At 38.6% G+C, this 24055-nt stretch overlaps 1 protein-coding gene across 2 annotated transcripts; it reads left to right on the forward strand.

Annotated features, from left to right (window-relative positions):
• Positions 1-1469: 1469 nt before the first annotated feature.
• KEL (Kell metallo-endopeptidase (Kell blood group)) lies at positions 1470-22835 on the forward strand. 2 transcript variants are annotated; one of them, XM_027653666.1, is made up of 19 exons: positions 1470-1688; positions 1787-1939; positions 5918-6059; positions 7547-7750; positions 8345-8469; positions 9404-9550; positions 9825-9887; positions 10883-11071; positions 11470-11615; positions 12872-12995; positions 13509-13619; positions 14323-14421; positions 14942-15019; positions 15457-15560; positions 16363-16473; positions 18574-18641; positions 18870-19027; positions 19854-19949; positions 21169-22835. In XM_027653666.1, the coding sequence occupies exons 2-19, from the start codon at positions 1922-1924 to the stop codon at positions 21343-21345; spliced, it is 2160 nt and encodes a 719-aa protein (XP_027509467.1). In that variant the 5' UTR covers positions 1470-1688; positions 1787-1921; the 3' UTR covers positions 21346-22835. The 2 variants fall into 2 exon arrangements, with proteins under 2 accessions (XP_027509467.1, XP_027509468.1); XM_027653667.1 differs by lacking the exons at positions 1470-1688; positions 1787-1939; positions 5918-6059; positions 7547-7750 and adding an exon at positions 7784-7879.
• Positions 22836-24055: the final 1220 nt, after the last annotated feature.

The following is a 24055-nucleotide window of genomic DNA, read 5'->3' on the forward strand; positions in this document are numbered from 1 at the left end:
ACTGAGAGAGAAAAGTGCATTTAATTTCCTGAAACATCCCATGCACAAGTATAATGAAGTAGTGATCCATCTACTTTTCAGGATATGTCCTGATTTTTTTACAAGGTCTGGAAAAAATCATCCATATATACATATTCAAAGAATTTCTAGGTAGTGTGTGACAATCCATGTGGTGTGGCAATGTCAATGTAATATTTTGTCCAATTATGTGGTAAAATTACATTTAATCAAGAGGAGATAGGAGTACCTGTTTAAAAGATACTGGTATACGAAACCATGTAACTCCAATCATATCCCCTCAGCATATTGACCAAAGGCTTTTTTGATCTTCTCAATTTAAAAGTGAATACTTCAGTCGAGGTTTTATTACTTGCTTTAATTTTAATTGCATTGTGTTCAAAATTATCATAAACATTTCACAATCTAAAATGACAATAAATTCCTTGCCCAGCTAAATTTAAAAGCCTAGATAGTGTTCAGTAAATAGAAACAAAATTTACTTCTTTACATAAAGCTTGGGAGCTAACAAAAGAATGTCTTGTTACTTCCACTAAGTCAAATCTCAATCATTTATGCAAGTATTTGCAAATTGGATTCTGATGTTAAGCTGAAGGGAAGTGACACACTGCAAGGAAAGGAAGGTCAGCAAAGACCTTTTTTGCACTATGCAAGGACATTTTTTGGCAGTATTTAGAGATGTTTGACAAATGCAGGCATATATAACTACCAGTGACCTGAACAGTAAAAAGAACTGGGAGTAAGTAACTGGTAGCAGCCATATAAGAAGTCTGTTGTGATAGTAGAATGCTAATAATTATGCAAGCACTACAGTAATAGGGAAATAATCAGGTTGATGGAAGCTCTGAACTACTGTGCAGATACCTAATTATCTTCAGACTAGTGAACCTAGACATCATATTTCCCTGAGAGACTAGCATCATTGGGAGGTAAACAGTTCCATCCTGGTATTCTGCTTGTTTCAATCACTTTGGAAGCTGTCACCAAACTGATCCCCACCATCTGTCTCAGCTCCCAGCCGCCACTTGAGAAGGTCTCATCTCCCAATATCAACTACTCAGTTTTTAATGTCTCAGAGAAGTGATCCTGGTTCCCAGTCTTCAAAGCAGAGAAACCATCCTCTCAAATCTTCCCAATATGCGTCTTTAAGTAAGCAAAGACGCACAGGCTGGCCATCACCTGAGAAGTAATGAACAACTGTAAATAGAATCAATAATGAATGATTTTTTTTTTTATGACTCTTAATAAGAAAGAAAAACTCAGATGTGTTGACCCCTTGAATGGACACTAGGGTGCAGATGAGAGAAAGCAAGAAGTAAGTGAACACCGTGGCCTTTCCTTTGTGGGAGGAGGAGCACTAAGATCTGTAGCTCACACTATCCTGCAATAGGCAGAGGCCTCCGGGCCCCAGAGAAGCAGCAGGTTGAAACAGGCTAATGGCAGTGAGAATATCAGACCAAAACAGGCATGTTGGGTGGGCAGGATAGCGAGGCTGCTGAAGAGAAAAGAAACAGCAAATAGCTGAGTAGAGGCTGAGGGAGATAGAGAATCACATACTCGTGTTCAAAAAGATTTCAGTGGAGCTCCAAGAGACAGAAAGACGGGTGGGTCACAGGGAGACATAGAAGGGAACAAAAAGTACTTTTTATGAGAAGAGAGGTGTTTAGAAGGTGGGTGGAGAGTTGTAGTAACATATCCGTTTCCCTCCCTCCCATTTTCTTCAGGGCGTTTTTCTCAGAGCTTTTCCTCTCTCTTCTCCTCCCCACAGCAAACAGCCAAGCTGGGAAGAAGAGATTGTCTCTGAACTTAGCAGTGTGTCTGGGCATGGAAGACTGATAGCAAACAAGTAAACAGAGCTGACAACTGTGGTAATCGCAGAAGCAAAGCCTGCTCAGTGACAAGGATGAGCACTCCTCCTGAGGTAAGCAAATGGGTCTGTCTTGTAGTCTGCTGAGGTACCTTTGTCTCGCACCTCTCTTTTCTGTCCCTATCACACCTACACTGCTTATTACCTTAGGGAGCTTGGGGTAGTTGAGTTTTTTGACAGTTTGTATCCAGAAAGGGCTTGTCCGAGTCTCGGGTTTGACGATGTGGGATATGGTGCAATGATTTAGGGGTTCTTGCCCTTCCTGTTAGTCATCCTAATGGCCACCCTGAGACTGTATTCCAAACTGTTTGAAGCACCGACCAATAAGGACTAATAATAATAGGAGTAGTAGTAATAATAATAATGACCTCTTTTATTGTATCTCCATTTTTCCACACAAAATTACAAGAAAGTACTTACCCAGAAACATACAATTTCCCCCCACCCCCAAATAATTGTGTATAAACATGGCATACTTTTTGGAATGTGAGAATGACGTGATAAGGCTAAATGCTTCCCATATGGAGTGGTGTAACTTTTCTAAATTGATGTCTTAACTTTTCTGATTTGATGTCTTATACAAAGGGCTAATAAAATCTTATTTTCATATTTACAGACAAATTGCACTGAAGTGAACTGTTAGGTCAGCATTGCTAAAATATAGGAAACATTCAAGGACAACAGATATGTAAAGTGTTCTATGTGACTAAATAATTCAAACTAAAAAATACCTATGTTTTGTTACAATGAGAGCTGTTCAGTGTGACTCTGGCTGTAATTCAAAAGATAACTTTATCTTGTCTGCATTTTTCTAGCTGAAGAATTTGCAGAAATTATTGTTTTGTATATCCATTTCCATATTTCTGTGTGATAAAGATCAGACAACAGTTATCATTTTAGTTATTGGCCGTGGTTATGCTTTAAAATTTTAGTAGTCCAGAATATAATTCAGCAACCTTTCTGTTTCGTATTTCACATTAACAAATACTCTATTTTGAACACAGCCTAAAATATTTCTCAAATGGCATTTAATGGGCTCAATTTATTGTGCTTACATGAATTGCTGACAAAAGATAAATCTAAGAAAATGAAATTTTTGGTAAGTATGGAGGCATTAGTCTGAAAATATGTCATCCACATGAGTAATGTGATAAATGCAATTTGGGTAACAGCCAAAGTCAGTAATTCTTGAATAATCTACAGGCTGAAAAATAAAACCTCTAAATTATCTGGTAAATAGTTATGAAAAATAACTCCAATTCTCTCTGCCTTTGATCTCTCTCTTTCTATTTACTTTATTTTCGTGAAAGCTAGATGCTTCTTTTTCTGCTTCTTTCTGAAAGAAGGAGATGCTGCAAGAAAATCAAATTCTTTGGCTGATATAGGTGTATCAAACAGTTCTTACTTTGGTAACTGTACCTGTTATGATTCTGCTAGTCTAAGTCATGCTCACATTTGAATCAGATGGTTGATATAGTATCTTAATTCAAAATAATACATTTTATAATTGATGACAATTAGAAGTCTTCTTTTAGTGATTTTACGGGCATTTGTTCTCACTTAGCTACAGTGGAGCCATTTGAATTTGAACACTTGCACATTCTTAAAAGCATGAAAGAACTGAAACTGTACTGGAAATTGCATTCATCTGCAACTTTATGCAAATACTGATTATTTTTCTCACTCCTAAGTGAGATCTATAAGGAAAAGCTCTGTCAGAGTTTGAAGTCCTTTTCCCCAGGCTTGTTCAAACCATTCACTTGCGTCTTTATATGGAGCATTCTGGATGAGGCAACCGAGCCTCCAAATAAAGTGCTGCTGCTTCCTGCAAGCTATGTAGTATTCCTGTATCCTGTGCCCTGGAAGTTTTTATATCTCAGCTCTTGTTCCACCTAGTTCAATCCACATTCCCTTGGCCAAAAATCGTTGACTTAGGAAGGGTTCTGTATTTCAGTACCTGTGAACCACTTAGTCCGTCGAGGCACAAAAGTGAAGATTGTTCTAGATAAAGAGTCTGACAGGGATTTTGCCCAGGTCAGTATCTGTGTAGGAGTATTGAAGGAGTGGGCATTTGTCTGTCTAGATTTTTTTTAAGCTGTTGTCATGAAAAAGATAGAAAGGACAACTAAGTATGATTGCCCTCCTCTTTTATCTCTGTTTATGTAGGTCCACATAAAATCTTTCAAATCCAGACCTAGTTACAGAGGTAAGATTAGAAAGACATTCCTTATGGAAGGGAAGTGTTTGAAGAAAATTTTTATCCTTATAGCTCGTATAGCGCAGACCATAATCCAGTTTCTAAGTGGAGGTACATAGCCCCTTCCCCTGTCACTTCTTTTTGGTATGCTGTTATTTTGAGGCATATTGTTCTTAGCAAGGTAGTTGTTTCACGTTGGAGACTTGAGGGCGACAGTCCTGTTTTTCTTACAGATTTTTAAAATCTACTATTTGATGTATTTTGCATTTCAAAAGAAACATAATGTATAGGCTTGATATAGACCTACTCTTAACCAGAAGGTCATAAGAAATTGCACTGACAGTCTTGAAACACCAATTTCTTCTTAGTGTCTCCACAACCATGCCACTTATTACTCAAAAGAGAGAGACAGATGTCCTCTGATAACACGAAACCAAAGTATTGCAAAATTATAAATATTTCATAGTAGGAACAAGCCAGATTTTTAATGTGAAAAACAAGAAGTCTATTGCAACAGAGAAGTCAAAGGAATTGTGAATGTGAATCATTCACTCCCTCCTAAATGGTGAAAGCTGGGGGCTTGCATGTTGAAGAATAATTTTTCTTCTCAAAATTAGCTAAGCTAATTTTCTTTCACTCACGTCCCTACCATACTGTTAAATTGTGATACTTACTCTCTTACTCTAGGAGTAAAACCTGAAGTGTTTTGCTACAGGGACTTATGAAAGGAATTTGGATGTCCTCCTTTATATTTCAAACAGTGCCAGTATGATCATGTTCTGTATCTAGCACCTTCTAATGCCAGGACTCACTTGTATGTACATGCTTTCCATTTAGTTATTCAGCATCCTGCCTAAAGAAGTCAGGATAATAGGATTTTAAAGGAGAAAAGCAGTTAGGCACTTAACCCTTGTTAGCAATTCCCAAGAGTCAAGTAAGCTTTTGAAAGGCTTCTGAATTAATTGAATAAAATGCATGTTTGAAAGATATGAAATAATGTACATTATTTTTTTAAGCTGTTGTCATGAAAAAGATAGAAAGGACAACAACAATAATGTACATTAAAATATACAGAGGGAGTGAACACACAGAGTAAACATTATCTTATCTAACTATCCAGGTAGATGTTAGATAATCATGTATCTTCCTTTGCAGTCAAGAGAGAAAAAGAAAGGTAACTCTGGAGGATGCTTCAGCTCATACTAAGACAGATATCCAAAATAGAAGGTGTACTCATAAGGTGCTTAGCCTTCTCTATTGACTAGAAAGACACACCTACATTATGAACACAACTAAATTTATGTGAGATAAAACATGTTTGTATATAAGATTTTCTCAGTGACTTACAGCTTACTGGAGGTTATAGAATAGAGCAAATCTTTTCTCTCACTTGAACCAGGGTAGAGGGCTTAGGATGCAGTACTTGTTTCTTGAGGAGAGATCTGGAATTAGTGCTGGGGTTGCCAGACTGTAACACAATAAAGAACCATCAGTTCTAGACATCACATCATTAGCTTTAAATGGACTCAAAAAGGCTTTGATATCTTCAGGAGGTATATGCAAGGGGATTCCACAAACCAGAGTGAACTATGGAGGGATAAGCCTCCTCATAGCAAGCTGCATTTTCAATATATAATTAGTAGCTCAGTACAACAGTTGTAGCTTGAAAAGACAGGGAAACAAAGAAAGGGAGAAAGCCCCTGGGAGTACAGTCACTTAGATGACTTGGATGACTATTGGTGTTCTGGCACTAATCCATGATTAATAGATGGAGTATATTATCAGTGCTAACTTTAATATAAATTTTTCTTTCTTCATTTTTTCTGTCTCTTCAGACCTGTGACGAGGAGCTGAGAACAGGTGCAAAGAAAGAACGATGCCTTCAGGGGAAAAGCCTACTTCTGTGTACACTTATTCTCAGTACTGTCCTTGGCTTTACACTGCTTATCACCTACATCGTGATGACTTGTGCTCTAGGTATAATACGGGATATCCTTTCCCTTTCTTCCTTATCCACCCCATTTGTAAGATCCCTTTCTCTCCAGTCTGCCTCCGTTGTGTACTAGGCTTAGCCTTTCAGAATCTCTGGGAACCATAACACCTTTTGTAAAAAAATTACATTTTCCTACCTCTTCTTTGGGGAGAGATCCTCCACATCTGTCCTCCTCCTCTGCCTGCTATTCAATATACCTGAGCCCAGTTTTCAGAGAGAGCATCATTATATTGCTTTGCATCTCATCAACATATTCTGTTCTGTCTGTAGTCACTTCCAGGAAAGTGAACAGAATCTGATATTTGGAGCTCCTCCTCCACCTTTCCATCTCTGGCTTAAGTCTAGTCCTGATTTTCTAGCACAGATCAGTGCAGTCACAGTGTAAAAGGAAAAGTCATAGTCTGTTGCTAATGGAGAAGCTCTGAGCATAGAGCAGAAATATTAATTTGCCTTTCAAATTTGCTAAAGAACTATCTAGAGAACGGTTCATGGCAATGTCTGAGCATATAGAATGCTCAATACTGAAGATGCATTTATATTGGTAGATGCAGACACTCCAAAATAAGCATTTTTGACCCTTCACCTAGCTTTTTTCTCTTCATCTACCTGACATTTTTCTTTAGCTCTTTTTATGTGTTGGAGGCCATTCACTACATAGACCAAGAAAAAACTGTTAGTTTAGATCTTGTCTATTTCCACTCGGCCCACCTTCTCCCATGTCAACTGTTGAAACCATAGTATGGAAAGTCTCACTTTAATTTACAGGTGGTTTATTTCAGTAAATAATTGATCTGATCTGATGTCGATACAAGACACTGAACCAAAATGAGAACACATACCCAGTGATTTGCAGCAGTTTAGATAAAGGGAGTCACAAATCAAAGTAAGATATTATAGAAAGTTTTTGTCCTCTTTTAAAAAATGTCATTGCTGAGGTATGTTTCCCATACTTGAACAAACCATGTTTTAATCTTACGACCTTACTATTGCTGTGCTATGTCTTTCTTTTGCATCATGTGTTGAAACTATCAGTTGCTTCTTGTTTATTGTTAGGCCAAATTTGGCTGATTCAGAAAAAAGACACTGAGAAGGCAGAATAATACTAACTGTGACTACCTAGGTAGTACAAAGAGAGAACACCACCTCTGGACTGATTACTTGCCCTTTATTTGAAGAATCTCCCTTATAAAGTGCAAAGACAATCCTCCTGGGAAGTGAAAGACAGAAGACATTTCACTCCATATTCAGCAAAGACTTACAAGGAATTTAACACTTTACATGGAAAGGAGTTTGCACCAAAAATAAATCTTTTGGAGGAAATGTCCCACAGAGAACTGTTTGGTTGGTTAGTTGGTTGGTTTGGGTTTTTAGGTTTTTTGTTTCTGTTTTTAGTTCATTTATTTGTTTGTTTGGAGTTGTTCTCACTCTCCACTGCTACTGCTCAGTTCTCTCCTATTTACTTCTTCTCCAGGATCCTGTGATGCCAAGCCAGGTCTTGCTCTGTTGGAGAGACTCCTGAATTCTAGGAATGACACTGTAGACCCCTGTGAGGATTTCTACAAATATGCCTGTGGCAACTGGGAAGGCAAACACTCAAGCAGAACTGCAGAAGAATCACTAAATGTATTTGATGTGTTGTTGGAAGAAAATCTGTTGATCCTGAAAAGGCTTTTAGGTAGGGACAGATAATTGGTGTGTTACCTTCAGCAACTGCCTCAGTTAGAGCTGAGAGTACTAGCAATTGAGAGCACAATCATTCCTAACAGGGACTGAGTCCTATCTCTTCGTTCTTCTATCATTACAGGTACAGATTTATTTTTGAGCATATCATATTACAATAGCTGCATTTTAAACATTTTAATTACCCTTACCAAGTGTAACAGATGAAAGTCACATTTTAAAATTCTGACAGCAACTCAAACTATTTTATTGTTGTCTTGTAAAAGTAAGCACTTGTTGCTGTGCTTGTCTGAATGTGCACTCTAGTGATGTGGTCTGTCTCCATGTGGGACAGATATGGACTTAAATATGCACCATCTTCCTGCTGTGCTCCTGTTTCCATGCAAAGAATGTCACGTATTTGGCCTCAGGAAGAGCTGTGGCACTAGAAGGCCCCTTGCTTTGAGTCGCTGTGGGAAATGTGGATGTATTTATTGAAATGTTCTGAATCAAAGCGTAGTATTTTCTTACAACTGTTCTCTGCTTTAACACTGTCCCAACTTCTTTTTTAAACCACTTTTTTAATTTTTAATATTTTTTTTTTTCTCAGAGAGTCCACAGTTTGGCATAAGAGGCTCAGCCCAGGAGAAAGCAATGCAATTCTATCGTTCCTGCATGAATATCGAACAGATAGAGTCTCAAGGAGCTCAGCCATTGAAGGACCTCCTAAATCAGGTGAATATTAGTGCTGTGTCCTCTCCTTTCAGAAGATAATTCCTTCAAGAAGGAAAGTGAGTGTGCAGTTAGGGTCATATGGTCCTACAGGATGTAATTTTTCTAGCATCTGGCCCTGAAATAAACTCATGGTTCGCAACACAACTTCTAAGTGATAAATCTTCTAGCTTTAAATGCAGTTTCAATATCTGATTTTCTGACATCAGAAAATCATTTGAATCCTTCCTCATAACCCTATACATTACTTAAGGATGGTCAGAAAACAAAGACTACAAAGAGGGATCGTGTTTAATCTCAGCTTAGTTCGATAGTATCTGACTTACAGGCCAGGGAACATCTTGCAAACAGCTAAAACTTTTGTATCTAAAATCTGATGGCCATCCAGTAGTCCAGGCTTCAAAGGGAGCTTGTTTAAAGAATAAAATTTTTCTCTTTCCATTCTGGAAGACTCCTCTTAGTGCCATGGAGGGTTATACATTTTCCTGCCAACAAAAGAGCATTTATGTCTTATCTCCAAGGAGGGTGCAGAACTTTCCAGCAGAAGGAACTACAGGCCCACCTGTGAATCCGATTGCCAGGGAAGTGGGACCTGTGAGCCCTGATTCCTGGTTGTTCTGGTTGTTGGATGTCTTTAGAAAAATGAGACGTCTTTCCTCTCCCCTGCTTATCTAGCTTATTTTTCCTGCACAGCTTGCTCTGCTGATAATTATAATTCCTTTTCCTTGTGTCATATTCAGTTCATTGCTTTGCTTGAGGGAAAGTGTCAGGTCATTTTAAAGCCATCAGAGCTCTTCACAAGTTCCCCTGTTGCTATTTGCTTTGTTGCTTCACAGTTGTCATAATGACTAAGCTCATAGGTGTGAAAAAAATTTTGTAAATATGGATCAAGCAAGTTTTTCTCACCTGCAGCCTTGCTGTCTCCCTCCCTCTCTAGGTTGGTGGATGGAGTATCACAGATGTGGAGGAAACAAAAGATTTTAATGAAACTCTCCAGATTCTAATGGGCAGATACAACACCTTTCCCTTTTTCAGAGTCCAAGTGGGACCTATTCCTTCTGACCCCAAAACCAATATCATTCAGGTGAGTTTGCTAAAGAAAGAGCACTACCAGGAAGCACTATGAGTAAAGAGTCAGACCAAGGCTTGCTCAAGTTAAGCCTATATTCTTCTCTGAGGTAAGTTTTCCTAAATTTCAGTAAAACTCTTGATTTTATTACATAAATATGTTATAAAAAGAAATCTATTAACATTTCAAATTCCATAATACAAAAATTACCAAAGCCTGCAGAGCATATTCTCACATTTCCAGGGTTTCTGGAAATAGTGAGATGTTTTTCCTTTACTCCTTTTTGCAGATTGACCATCCTGAGTTTGAGTTGCCACCTGAGAGTGAATTCAAAGAGAAAAATTATCTTGAGGTAACATATCAGAGACTGAAGCAAGGTAAAAATGGCTATTTGGTAAAGGGATCTGCTTGAATTGCCTCCTGGTTCAGAGTGGTCTATTTCCATGGGTTACGGTCAGTCACCTCTGAAAATGACTCCAGAAGGAATTCTTTGCAGAACTCTACTTTTCCGAAAAGATAGTTCGTAAATTGTAACCCATTTTAGATGCCAGGTTTAAAACTTCTTATATAGAAACAGAATGCCAAAAATTGTAGTTTATATTTGCCAAGTAATATGAACATGGGCTTCCCTTTGTGTTTCACCTTGAATGAATGTTTTTAAAAAATCTCTTTGTCCAAAGTAAAGCTTTATAACAAAATCTGTGTATTGGGGGCAGAGGTAGCTAGCATTTTTATAGTTATTTTAAAATGTTCAAACATAAGTTGGGGAAACAAGCTCTTTGACCCTGGGAGTTATTGTAACAAAATTAATTTGACATTTTTCTGAACTTCGTAAACACTGAGTTGTTTTCAGTTTCTCAGTCTGAGTCTTTCAGAAGAGTCCTCAAAGAAAACTAAACCTGTCTACCTGTCACAAGCATTCCTTTGATACCTCATAAAGATTGAAACTAGAAGCTGACATTTTCTCTCAATCAAAAATACTGGCTCATTATATCACTACATTTCTTTCCAGAGGTGGCAGACCCGCATCTCTAAAATTATTCTAGTATTTAAAGTAATTGTATGCTGTGACAAAAATAATCTTTGGGGAATTCAGCGTTCTTCACTGAGAGAGGAACTGCACCGAGTAACTGTACTTCACTTGTGAATGTTGCAGTGAGAAGACAGTTTTAGGGGCGGGTCTGCAGAAGTTTTGAAAGATTGAAGTTTATGTGGTGAACTTATGATGGTTGAACTTATTATTGAACTTTATGATGGTTGGATGGTTGGATGGATGGATGGATGGATGAATGCGGTTATTAATTTTCAGTCATGTTCCTCCCCCTGATCATACAGTCTGTATTGCAGGTTCTCCGTGTGTATCTTTCATATTTGAGGAAACTGGGGGTCCTACTTGGAGGGACACAGGATGGTCCCCCTGATTCGTTTTCCCCTACCTTGGCCTTCATCTCTAACCTCCAGCAAGTTGTCACCCCACTGAAGAAAAGACGGGAGAGCGGGATGCTGTTCTTTCGCACCACCATTGGGGAGCTACAGGTATCTATGCCTTAGAACTTAAGTAACATGATTACATGTGACATTCAAATTGTGAAGATCCAAATCAAAAGACAAAGGAGATATTCTTTTTAGATGCCATTGTCTTGCAACTTAGACTTGGAGCCCACTGAGCTTGAAATAACTTATAAACTTATGATCTTTAACTGACAGCAGTTGGATTTTTTCAGGCCCAAAATTCTCTCCCCTCTCCTGTGCTAATTCCCTTTAAAAAAGTCAATTTTCCTTTTCTACTACAATCAATATACACATCATAAAAACAATTGGACTTGTTGAAAGTATCTCTTAACAGTATTAGAAAGATTATCCTATTTCCCTATTATTTCTTGTGAGTCAATTTAGATTCATAGTTCAGTATGTAAGCTTTGTTTTACTTCCAGGAAAATGCACCTGCTATTGACTGGCTGTCATGTCTCCAGGCTGTCTTCTATCCCATGCCAATGAACCTCTCTCAGCCAATTGCAGTGCATGACATGGATTACTTAAGAGGCATGTCACAACTCATCGAAAAATGGCACAAGGGAAGGTAGGAATAGTCCATATGTGTGGCTGTAGTTGTTCATGCCCCAAGAAATATTTACTTCAGATACCATGAATTAAATAGGTCTGTGTCAGAGGCTGCTGAATCCAGTAGTCTAACAATTGCAAGGCTACTGTGGCTCTATATCCACCGATTTGGCCAGTACTGAGGCTTAGCATATATTCCCAATAGGCTTGCATATGCATGCACCATATACGAACACATATATAAAAATATATCATATATATATGTGTGTGTGCATGTGTGCGAGTGTGATCAATAGAGATGGAACACAACACCTTTGCTCTAGCACTAATATAATCACAAACAGCTCAGACAGCCTGATCCTATTCCGCAGCTCCAGCTAATCAGGACTGGTCTATACTAGCGAAATACATATATGCACACACAAAATATGGATCACTCCAGTAGCTGGTCTTAGCTATTCAGTCTGTCCAGAAGCTAACCCTAGATCCCCTGGTGTCCATAGCTGCTGGCACTTGTGTATATTACCTGGATATGAGCCCCTAAGTCTTGCAGCCGTACTTTGGTTACAGTTACTCTGGTCTCTTCCTGTTAAAAACACATATATATAAGCAGATCTCTCCAGTACCCGGTCCAAACCACTAGTATCTCCAATAGCCAACTCTCAGACTTCTCTTTCCAGCAACTAGCTAGAACAAAAGTCCCTCCCACAGTCAACTCTCAGACTCGTTATCTCTCCAGTATTCAGATCCATCCCCAAACACAACAAATAGAATGTTAGTTAAGAATAGTATTTAATAAGATAGGGCATATCCTACTGTCAGATAGACACCCTGGCAAGCCACAAGAACATACATTTTCCCATGTATGTTCTCCCAATCCACCACGATCTTTCCCTTTCCCTGCCTTTGATCCTTCCCATAAACATACCATAATGAAGTCTCCCAGAATCCCACAGGCCTCTCAAATATTCTTTAATAAGTTTCACCTAGTCCTGAAAATTATCTTTCTCTTACTTCCCATAAAGAATCCTGTGCCCCCGAAGGCAATTACCCCTTGAGTCTCAATGGTGTTCTGGGGAGTTTCTTTGGTTGACTTATGTCAAATCATCCTCCTTTGATAACCACAGGTGTAGCCTATTCGGAGTACTTTGTTGACATTGTTCAGGTTCCTAGGGTTCCTCTGCCTCAAGGTACTCCTTTGACTCTTGCCTCACCTCTGTGCTTAGAGTGACTAGCCTTCAACCTTCTTCCCTTTTAAATGTCGTTTTCCTACAGGGTCCTTCACATTTATATGATTGTTTGTCTGGTTGGGAATCTCTCCCCAGCCCTTGATAGTCGATTCCAAGATGTACGCCTGGACCTATATAAGACTCTTTATGGAAAAATGGGATCCAGAATGGTGAGTTAGTTTTTAATCACCTTCTTCAGCCTCCCTAGCAGCTGAACACCATAGGTCATGTCTTCTGAATGTTCTCTTGATGCCTTGTCTATATGGAGTTTCTTAGTTTTGTGGGGGGAAAATCTACTCTCACTAGGCCATTAATTTCTTTCTTTTTCTCAAGGAAATATGTGAGCAGACATGATACATGAAACTTTACAGAAGCTGAGTGCACTGTGTCATGGACTAGTGAACAAAATATAGATGATCACCTTTCTTCTATGTATTTTTCTCAACTAGCATATGAATCTTCATCTTGAGTGAAAATAAGTGGAGTAAATCATAAGGAAATCAGTGTTTTAATTGATTAAATCTTTCTGAGATAGCTTAAATAGAACTACATTACTTATTCACTGCTGTCATTTTTAGACAGCAATGTGTATGCTACTGACTGTACATCTACATATCTTTTTACTGACTTCATATTTATTTGTCCTCACTCTTATGCGTCTATTTCTTTCTCTGTTCTTACAGATCCCAGCTGAGCGCTGGAGGAAGTGCTTGACTGATACCAGCTCTTTCTTTGAGCCAGTTCTAGGGAAGATGATTGTGCAAGAAATTTTCCCTCAGCAGACCAAGAAACTTGTAGGTATTCATCATCTTACTCTCCAAGCAGAGTGCAGCTTCACCTTTCTTTTCTTGACATGCCAACTTATGACCACATCAAGGCAGCAAAATCATGTGTAGGTTTTATACCTTTTTACGTATTCCTGTGCTTACGCACTTTCTCTCCTTTTTTGGGAATGAGACATGTCAGAACAAGACATTGCTGTCATTGCTAGAATAGTCAAAGCTAAATACTGGTTATTACCTTTGTCTCAACTGTTAGCAAAGTCGTATATGTGTGTCACCAATAGCTATGACAGCTCTAAAAATACATGCAATGTCAGTGTGCTCCGTGGAATAACAGTTAAGTATTAACAGTATTCATCACCAGTATAATATATTTCAATAAGATTTTCAGTTACAAAGCCATTAAACAATCATATGACCAGTTCCAAAGAAACAAATCAATGCCAACACATTCTGAGTGTATCTACAGTAAAAGGAGCAGTTAGCATAGGCATAGTTTTTGTGAGAGGCAAGACGAAAAGAAGTGTGGGAGAAAATAGGATGCCAAATAACTTTAGCCTAAATCACTGTGGAAACTGAAATCTCTTTCATCACAAAAAGAAGAAATTTTCTCCAATTATTCTGTAGTTGAATTACTGGAGCAGGGGAAGATGGTAGCTAAGCCTGAACAATGTTTTTCTGCAGCTGTGACCATTCTTTCTTTTCTCCATGGCAGGCTGAGCAGATGTTCTCTGAGATCCAAGATGCCCTCTATGACCGACTGGATGAGTTGGAATGGATGGATGAACAGACTCGCCAAAGCGCTAAAATCTCGGTGTGTGCAGAAGGCTGAAGTTACTGAGGCCTTCCTTTCCCTGAAGCCTTTAGAATGGAAGAGGCCTGCACCTTCACATATTCCTACCTGCTTCTACAGGCACACAATCTTAAATAGATGTTTTATACATACTAAACACTGAGAGTGGTTTTATAAGTGCCATCATGCATGTGTACCGACATTGATGTGTGGACATAGAGAGGCTCAGTTTTTGTTTGTCCATGGATACTTTGAATTAATTGCATTGAGATACAATTCAGTTTTATACACCTAGAGAGGCTAAAAGCTATAAAGCTGAATGGCAGAAAACAATGCTATAAAGAAAAAGAAGAGTAGAGCAACATTAGGCCTCAGGTTGGAGAATTAAGAAAGAGAAACAGAGTAGCTGTCATTTTGAAGGGCTGACTCACAGATCATGCTTACATTGTTTAGAAATAGCGTTTAAAAGGACTTGCAGAATGTAAAGCCTCCTATTGATCTTGTTTCTTTTTGTTCATTTGTTTGTTTATTATTATTTTAGGTTTCCAAACTACAGGTGGAGATTGGCTATCCAGCTCACACACTCCAGACTGCCAAAGTGAACCTGGAATACCAGAATGTGAGCTATATAATGTAAACATGCCTGTCTCATTTTTGGCGGTTTACCTGTACCAACTGCTATCGTGTCTGCTTATGAAAGAAGTTATGACCTCTGGAGCAATGCACATTTCCTACTGTTCATTTTGTGGGGATATATGGGCCCAGAGAACCTTTGTTCTATACTGTTGTCTATGCTGTCTCCTATTTAGAGTGGCTGGCCTGATAGAAGCAATTTTTGATCTGTTGGTATGTTCTGCTTGGCCTGCAGATAACATTCCTGTCCTATCTTAAACTGAAGGTCTTTAAAACTTGAAGAGAAAAAAACTACAAGTATCCCATTGGTTTCTCTTTTGATTAACCCTTTTGTGACCTGTGGAACTTTTCTTTTTCTTATACTGTTCAATTAATTTCTTGCTTATGCCCTATGACAGTCACATTACCTGTCTCTTCCCTCAGTTGGACATAAATGAAGACACCTTTTTCCTCAATGTGGTGGCCTGCTTGAAGATACTGAGGGAAAATTCCTACCTGAAACCCTTTCAGCATCTCCCACAGAATAAGTAAGTCAGAAAGTGATCTGAAAAATGTAACCGAATTACACAGTTGTGAACTGAGGTTGGAAGTGACCTATGGAGATCACCCAGTCCAGTTCTCCTGTCAAAGCAGGATCAGATAGAGCAGATCACTCAGAACCATGACCAATTGTATGTCTGTATCTCTCTTTTACTGTGGAAGGAGAGGGAGAGCAAGTGGGGAGCAGTGGGCAGAATTGGGCATAGTACTTCTAAATGTGGTTTCACCAGCTTGGAATGTTGCTGCAAGTCGGCATTGCTGCACCCTCCTTTAAAAAGCCTTGAATTGGATAGCCTGTCTTGTGTTCAGCTTGGGCACATGCTGCCAAAATACCCCACCATTTTGGAGAGAGTCCCAGACTTTTGAAAACACCCCACTTTTTTCGCCCATACTCTCTTGAGTAAGCAAAGGAAATACCAGAGCACTGTAATAATGTGAATGCTGGCAGGAGACAGGATGCTTTAGAAGGCAGGCAGCATTGTCAAGTGTGCTTAGGGCCTTACACTTCCTGAAGAGTATTCTGTGCAGGACTTCACAGGTAGTGAGGGAGAATCCCCTCATGTGTATGAAAACTAAGATATTAGCTCTGACCATCTGTAAACAAGTCAAGGTTTATTTTGAACACCTGGAATTAGATCATGTGAATTTCATCATTTGCTGGTACTGTATGAACAGTTGAACTGAGCACACTATTTTTGCCAACTTAGTGGAGGAAAGGAATAAAGTCTGAGATAAGAAGTTAGTACATTCTCTAATTTCTTTCTTTTTTTTTTTTTTCTTTACTTCTAGGTGGCATGTGTATCCCTGGAGTGTGCATTCATACTACTCAATAAGGCACCATATGGTGGTCTTTCCTGCTGGAATGTTTCGCAGCCCTTTTTTCCACATAGAGTTTCCCAGGTACAGAGGGGCTGCAAAGGTGGAAGCTGAATGTAGTCCCTGGGCTGCACCATTCTTCCAGGAAGTATCTTAATGAGTCTGTCTTTAACTTCTTTTTATTATTGCATCCCAGAAAGACATAGTAAAAGGGGAAAACCAGCTTTTTCTGAAGCCGGATGAATACTGCCTTATGACTTCTGAAAGAGAGTGATCATTGACTCTGCTGGAGCAAAATCAGAATCTAGGTGATCTAGTATATTACTAGATCTAGGATATTACTGGAATCTAGAGTATTACTTCAGAACAAAGAGTTAGAAGTCTCATGTATGTTAACTGTAAAGTAGACATTTCACCTTTGCCTCTCATTTTCAAGATTCCAAGAACTCCTAAAATCCAAACCATAGAAACCTAACCCAGAGAAAATAGGAGCCTCACAGAGCAAATTCTTGTCAGAAGCCTTTTCCAAATGTATCCAGATGGTCTTTTTTTTTTTCCTAGAAACCTTTTCTAGAAAAGGTCTAGAAGAATTAAGCAAATAGAGTTTTAATTCTGAGTTTTCCCCTGCAACAAGAACACTTCTGTAGACCATACTACTCTGGTTGGGTTCTTTCTTCATATAGAACAGATCTCTTAAGCAATATTTTTTCTCATATTAAAAGCACTTAAAGCAGTTGACCATAAACATATCATCCAATGTATTTTTTTGCTGATAATGGATAGATACTTCTCCTAATACCATAGCAGTGAAAGATAAGCTTACGCTGTTGCAAAAGGCTGAAGTTTGAAAGAAACATGTCTCAATTAAAAGTAATTATTTTCTCCATGGTAATGTTCTAGTTCTTGTAGTATTTAACAAATTCATTATAGTATTAAGAAAAGGGGATCTCAAAAGAATAATAGAAAAGGAATACTTTTTCTGGTGCCGTGGGCTGCACTTACCATATTCTTACTCTCAGCTTCTTATTCCTTTTGTATTCATTGTTAGTAAAATACATTTTTCTCACTGTCACCTTATTAAATATACTGACAAGACAAACTTGATCAGCTTTTGGGGAATTGGCACAATAGCGTTTTCTCAGATGATGCTCCAGAATTTAAACTTTACTTGGCAAGAGCCAATTCACATGACTGTGAGGATAAACTTTAAAACAAGAGGTCAGAAAAGCAGTACAATTGTTATAGTATCATAGAATGGTTTGGGTTGGAAGGACCTTGAAGGTCAGCTAGTTCCAACCCACCTGCCATGGGTAGGGACACCTTCCAGTAAACCAGGCTGCTCACAACCCCATTAAGACTGGCTGTGAACACTTCCAGGGGTGGGACATCCACAGCTTCTCTGGGCAACAGTTATAAGTTATCAGCTTCTGAAAGAGCAGTTCTAAGAGAAGATGAGCTGTTCTTGTCACTTCCTACTGAGTTCCCGGTGATGTAGTGCAATAATTTCATGCATCAGCTGTGCTAATCAGTGCATGGGAAGAAAGAATGAGCCCATAATTTCATATAATGGAAATGCAATTTGAGTGTACTCTTCCTTGTGTGACTAGTTGTAAATTCATTGCATAGAATATAGAAATTCCATTTAGAAAATCTACTGGAGGTCTCTAGTACAATCTCTTGCTAGTAGCAAGATTGCCAACGTGAGACCAGGTAAATAGTAGTCAAACCTTCATGTTTTTAATTTGCCTTGCCAATTTATGTATCATTTCTCACTAGACAACTGTTGCAAGATTGCTTCTCCAAACATCCTGCATTTATGTGGTTACCATTACAGTTGTTGTTTGTGGTGAAAATCAGGGGTAAATAAGGACATGTTTCAACAACAATACATGTCATTACAGTTCATAAAGGCAGAACCTCATTCACAGATTCTTCATTGGTTTGATGGCTCATTAGCTACAAATACTTTAAAATAATCCCATAGTATAACTTTAAGCATTTGTAGGATAATTTACACTTGTATTTGCATTTTTACATATCTGAACAACAATAAATAGGAAGTGCTTGTGTGCTCTCAGAGTAGAATACTCCTGTTGAGCCCACGGTTGTGCTCAGTGGCTATAAGGAATGCTCATCTGCCCTCTTTTTCTTTCCAAAAGCACTCTTTTCATCTTTATTTTTCAGTGCTGTGAACTTTGGAGCCATTGGGGTCTTCATGGCACATGAAATTCTCCACTCGTTCTATGGTTATGGTGGGTACTGGCTCTTTATTTACTCTTCTAGGTCCCACTCGTACTTTCCCTTAGGTGATATGAAATCCTAGTTGCTATTTTAATGTATACATATATCATTAAGGTAGATGAAGTTAAGGAAACCCCATTCCAGCCCAAGCTGACTACTAAGAAGAACCAGGGATTAATGTGAGGAACACAGACAAATGCCATAAATAGTGTTACTTTCTAGGATTTTTTTTCCCGCAGTGTTGCCTGAGGGCTGTCCTACATGCAACAGGAGTGCGCTACAAAAATCTATAGACTGCTTGGTTGAACAGTATGAAAGCTACAGCTTTAATGTCAGTGGCACTTTTACACTGTTGGAGAATACAGCTGACACTGGAGGGCTCACCATCGCTTACAAGGTATTGTAGTTTACTTCTCTAATCTCATAATCTCACCACGCAACTCAGCTGCCATGTCAGAGGATTGCTCTGCTGTACCCTTTTCCTATATGCTGCTTCAGTTCCATATTTCTTGCACACTTGTGCCAGTGAACCATGAACCCTTCATGCCCTCTGTTATTCCAGAGGATCCTCACGAAGCTTTGCTTGTAACCTCACTACTTCCATGTAAGACAACTTCTCCCCTTCACCATCTTTACTTCCCCATTTATGTTATGCATACAAAAGCATGCTATTATTTATGTGTATGCTATACTTGAGGAAGTAAGCTGAGACATGAAACAGAATTCTGTGTTGTGGTAAAATGACTCCATAAAGATATTTTCAGCAATATTTTAATCTAGAAAGAGTCTTTTATTTCCTCATGCAGTGCTTCAGCAGTTTAATTACTGGGAGTGCTGTGAGATCCATAGGTCTAAGATGGTACTTTTACATTCTTGCACGAAGAATGATAGGAGGTAAAAAGTCTTTTAATTTACACTCAAATATTTGTGAATTGTTTTGAACATAATTTTCATTCTTTCATTGTCCAGTTACCACATCTTCTCTTATGACAGTATGTGTGGGAGTATCTGATATGGGAAGGAAAGGAATTATGCTGTTATTCTCCCACATTAGAATTATTAGGGGCATGGCCAGCAGCAGAGAGCCTCAGAGTGAGGATAATGATACAATCTTGCTAATTTATTAAATATGTATTAGATTGATAGATTTCATAGGCGTAAGACATGAGCTTGGGTTACTGTCTGAAGGAGGGTTTATTATTACCCATTTTCTCTCTCCACAGGCCTATAAGAACTGGCAGAAAAAGCACAAAGAAGAGAAGGATTTATCTAAGATTGGACTTTCACATGATCAACTTTTCTACCTCAGTTTTGCTCATGTAATGAGTTCTAAGCTAGTCATGTGTCTTTCTCACTCTCCATTATTAGTTTGTCTTTCTTGATATTCAATCTCTGTTCCCTCTTCTTCACAGAACTGGGAATGACTGATAAATCTGTGACATTCAGAACATTATTTAGAAACTAAAATTCACAGATACGGGACCTGTTACAGATTTCAAAACTAACAAAAGTCCTGTCTGCAGATAGAACTTTTACAAAGATCTGAAATCTACCAAAATTAACTCATAGCAGACAAGCTGTGTCAGGGAAAGCATTGCCAGCTTCTGAGTAGTTTTTTTGCTATTGAGTGAAATCTTACTACAAAAGTCCATCCCTTCCTCCATTTACCTTTCTGTCTTGCTGAATAACTAGATGTCTTATAATTTTGAGTGACTGCTAGTGAAAAAAAGAGTTTCAAATGTTATTTAGAGATAAAGAACTAGAAGGACATGCACACATAGATATTTCTGCGGGAACCTGCTTTAAGGATTTCTGCAAAGTTGTGCAATTGTGCATAGCTGTGCTGTTGAGTTCCTTGTGATAGATCATTGGATTTCTGTGCTTAGAAAAGTCATGTCCTTGTAAGTCACTGTAATTGTGCAAAGGGAAAAGTTTTGTGCGTATATTGAGATTAGGTGAGAGCAGTGTGTAGAAAAGGAGATTATTGGGTCTTGATGGCAAGATTTGCATTTCAGAAGTTGTCTGGCAGCTACTGCATCATTTGTCAATGAACAAAGAGTAAAATCACAAGAAGGAAGACTTGGATTGCCAGTTTAACACCAGTAAAGTCACATAATCCTCCCCCGAGTCTCTAAGGTAGTAATGGGATTTTGTGTAAGTGCTCTCCTTTCTTGAGGAGCACTCATTGATTTCACTTAAGAAGCTGAAACTGGACACTGAGACAATATCTTTACCATTACTTTAGATGGAGTCCAAGGTTGAATGATCCTAGCCAAGGTGGCTTAAATTCCCTGTGTTCTGGACTATGCAGTACAGAAAAAGAACAGATGGCTTGTCAGATATAGAAATTGGGACAGAGAAGTATAAGGAAAGGAAAAACAGTCATAAGAAAGATTTGAACATTGTTGGCAGCCATGTATGCATGTTACCTTGTTTACTCTAGCACCCTCAGATGTGTGCAGAGGTGTGAGGAGCCTTAAGTCTTGATGACATGAGGACTTTCACCCAAACTGACTTTTCTATTTTACTTCCTGAAAGGCAATGTGTGGACACCAGGAGCCAGAAAAGCTACAGTTTTCCCTGAACACAGATCCGCATAGTCCCTTGCCACTTCGTGTCTGTGGACCTGTCAGCAATAGTGAGGACTTCTCCAAGCTCTTCCGCTGTTCCAGTGGATCCCCAATGAACCCAGACAACAAATGCCGCATCTGGTAATCTGTGTGGGAAAGGAGGAAGAGAGATATGACCCCAGGGACAGGAAGGCCTGACCATGAAAGTATGACCTTCTTCGCAGGGCCCCTAGGGTGACATGAGTGACCTTCCTTTATCTTCCTTTTCTTGTTATCCTCTCTGTAGAAGTTGATGGTAGGGAAATTTTTAAACTGAGTTTATAAGTGAAGAAGGTCTCCTCCAAGGCTCTCAGAACTCTGTCCCAGATGTAACTCTGGAGCGTAACAAGTCCCAAGGTGACTACCCAGTCTCTAGCAGGCAGCAGCTTCTGAGGAGCTATAAACAGAAAGACTGTTAACATCACTAGTCCTTCTATTCAGTGCATTTCCCTGTCTACCCCAGCAGCTTCCCAGTCATGTTTAATGGACAGGTCAATAAGCTGGAGCTCTAAGACTTGTTCATGAATGAATGACTCCTAGGAAAATGCTGTGGGTTACTATGCAACCCACACATGTACTTTATAAGAGAGGGAAGAATTCTCTTCTCTTCTTTTACTAATAAATTGAGACAGGTACTAGGAAAGACTCAGTGACTACAGTTTCCCGGCTGAAAGATGTTACTTAAGGTTACTGAAGGCCTTCTCTGTTCTGTTTTTGTAATAATGAAGGTTATTGAAGGCCTTCTCTGTTCTGTTTTTGTAATAATGAAGGTTACTGAAGGCCTTCTCTGTTCTGTTTTTGTTTAATCATAAAAACTCATAAGAGAAAAAAGGGGAAACACTAAAGCATCCCCATTAGTGAAAGAGGGATTGGGAGCTGAGAACAGATTCTCTTTCTTCTTTCTTTTTCAACAAGACTTTCTTTTTTAGTCTCTAGGGTTAAAGATATGGTTGAGAGTGGAGTATGGGACAGTCATGGGGGTTTCTAGAAGTCTCTAAAGATCGATTAATTAGAAATCCAAAAATTTCTCTGGATCCTGAACCTGGTTCTCTCATTCCTGGAAGTTCTCTCATCCCTACATTTGTAGATATTTACCATCCAAGCAGACAAGTAGAGCTGCTGCAGGATTTTACTTTCTACTTAAAATTGGATTTTAGGTGTTAATTTAATTTGGAGGAAAAACAGGGGTAAGAAGCAACGTGTTTTGGGGTAGCAGGAGAAGTGCTTAAAATATATTCTCAAGATCAACTTAATAATTACATTCATTTCAGATTCTCATAATTAGAAAATTTATACCAATATTCTAAAATTTACCAAAGTCAATAAGAATACAAAATACTCCTACCTTTTGCATACTCTTCAAACTGTTCTTGATTATGGGAGCATCTTTATTTTACCTGTTATATTGGCTGTGTGGGGATTGTTTGTGGAATAGGTGATGGCAAGTGGAAACATCCCTCATCAATGTAAGCCTTGTAAAAATAACTGTGTTAATACTTTCTAAGTATTGACCAATGCATCAAAATATTTTCCAAGAACAGACTGTTCAGAGATTTTGTTTTCATTACTTAACTAAAATATTAATTAAAAAATTACTTTGATTGCAAACTCTTTATGATCAGGCCTGTTTCTTTGTACTGTATTTGCACTGTTCCCAACACAACTGTCATTCTTAGCTGAACTTCCAAGTCATAGATAATAATACCTCAAAATAATTTATTTACTCATCATAAAAAATAACAAAATTGGACCTGTGCTTGTTGTTGCCATTTAAACAGTGTATAGTCCTCCTTCACTCATTCAGTTTTCTCCTAGCAGCATGTCCAGACTGTCTTTTTTTTTAGATGTTAATATCAATTAACATTGCCCAACACATTGTGTGTAATACAGATGTCATTTCAGTGTTCTGAGACTAGTTGATTTCTTAGTTTATACTGTTTAGAAAAACAAAAGCCATTGACAGTCTGCATTTTGAGGAATCTTAACTTTTCTTATATCTATCTTGTTAAGCGTATATGGGCCACTGTTCCCTGGAATATGCATTTTTTCTCTTGTTCTTACAATATATGATGAATTTATGAATATTCTATTTAAAAGACAGAGTCTCCCCTGAAGTTGGTGAGTTGAATCAATTCTTATTAGAAACTATGATGTTTTTACACAAAGAATGTATGGGAAGTGCAAGAAGGGAGATCTGGCTTAGAAAAAGTCACGAGTCTTGGATTGAGAATTTATTGTGTTTCTCAAGGAGAAGGAAAAACACTTTCAATACATGCACAAGGTGTCTGCCTTTGTCTTCAGTGTTCCGTGGGATATGGTTGATGAAGAGAAGCCGTATTGTCCAGGAGGTGACCATGAAACACAGGTAGATGCTCAAATTGTTATCATCCGTGATCACAGAAATTATTTCATGCTCTACGTCATGCATAAAAAAAAGAGCACAGTGCCACCAATCTTCAGGGAAAGAGCCAGATCCAACAGCAGATCCTTCACCGCTGCATTGCTCAATGTCTCTGAGTCCTCAGTCTGCACCATATCGATCACCTCCATTCCTTCCCCTGTTGATGAAGCCACGAAAGTTTCCTCCATTTCCTCCCAACCTGTGACTGGGGTGAAAAGGAGACTGTTCGCTTCTTTCATACTTTTCATCTTTTCATATACCTCTGCTTCCCTCCCCTACTTTTCTTGCCCTACTTTCTAAACTCTCAAATCCATCTCACCCTTACTGTATGTCCATTTTCTCCTTCATCCTAAACAGATTTGCATTATACCTCATTCCATCTCTGCTTCTGTTGTCCTTTTCTTGTTTCTGTGAT

This window comes from Corapipo altera, unplaced genomic scaffold, assembly GCF_003945725.1.
Source record: "Corapipo altera isolate COAL_440 unplaced genomic scaffold, ASM394572v1 61, whole genome shotgun sequence".
NCBI classification, from domain to species: domain Eukaryota; kingdom Metazoa; phylum Chordata; class Aves; order Passeriformes; family Pipridae; genus Corapipo; species Corapipo altera.

Coding starts and splice junctions, on each gene's coding strand:
- KEL (XM_027653666.1), top strand. Junction 8,470..9,403: donor TGAAGGACCTCCTAAATCAG/GTGAATATTAGT, acceptor CTCCCTCTCTAG/GTTGGTGGATGGAGTATCAC. Junction 18,642..18,869: donor CCACTCGTTCTATGGTTATG/GTGGGTACTGGC, acceptor TTTTTCCCGCAG/TGTTGCCTGAGGGCTGTCCT.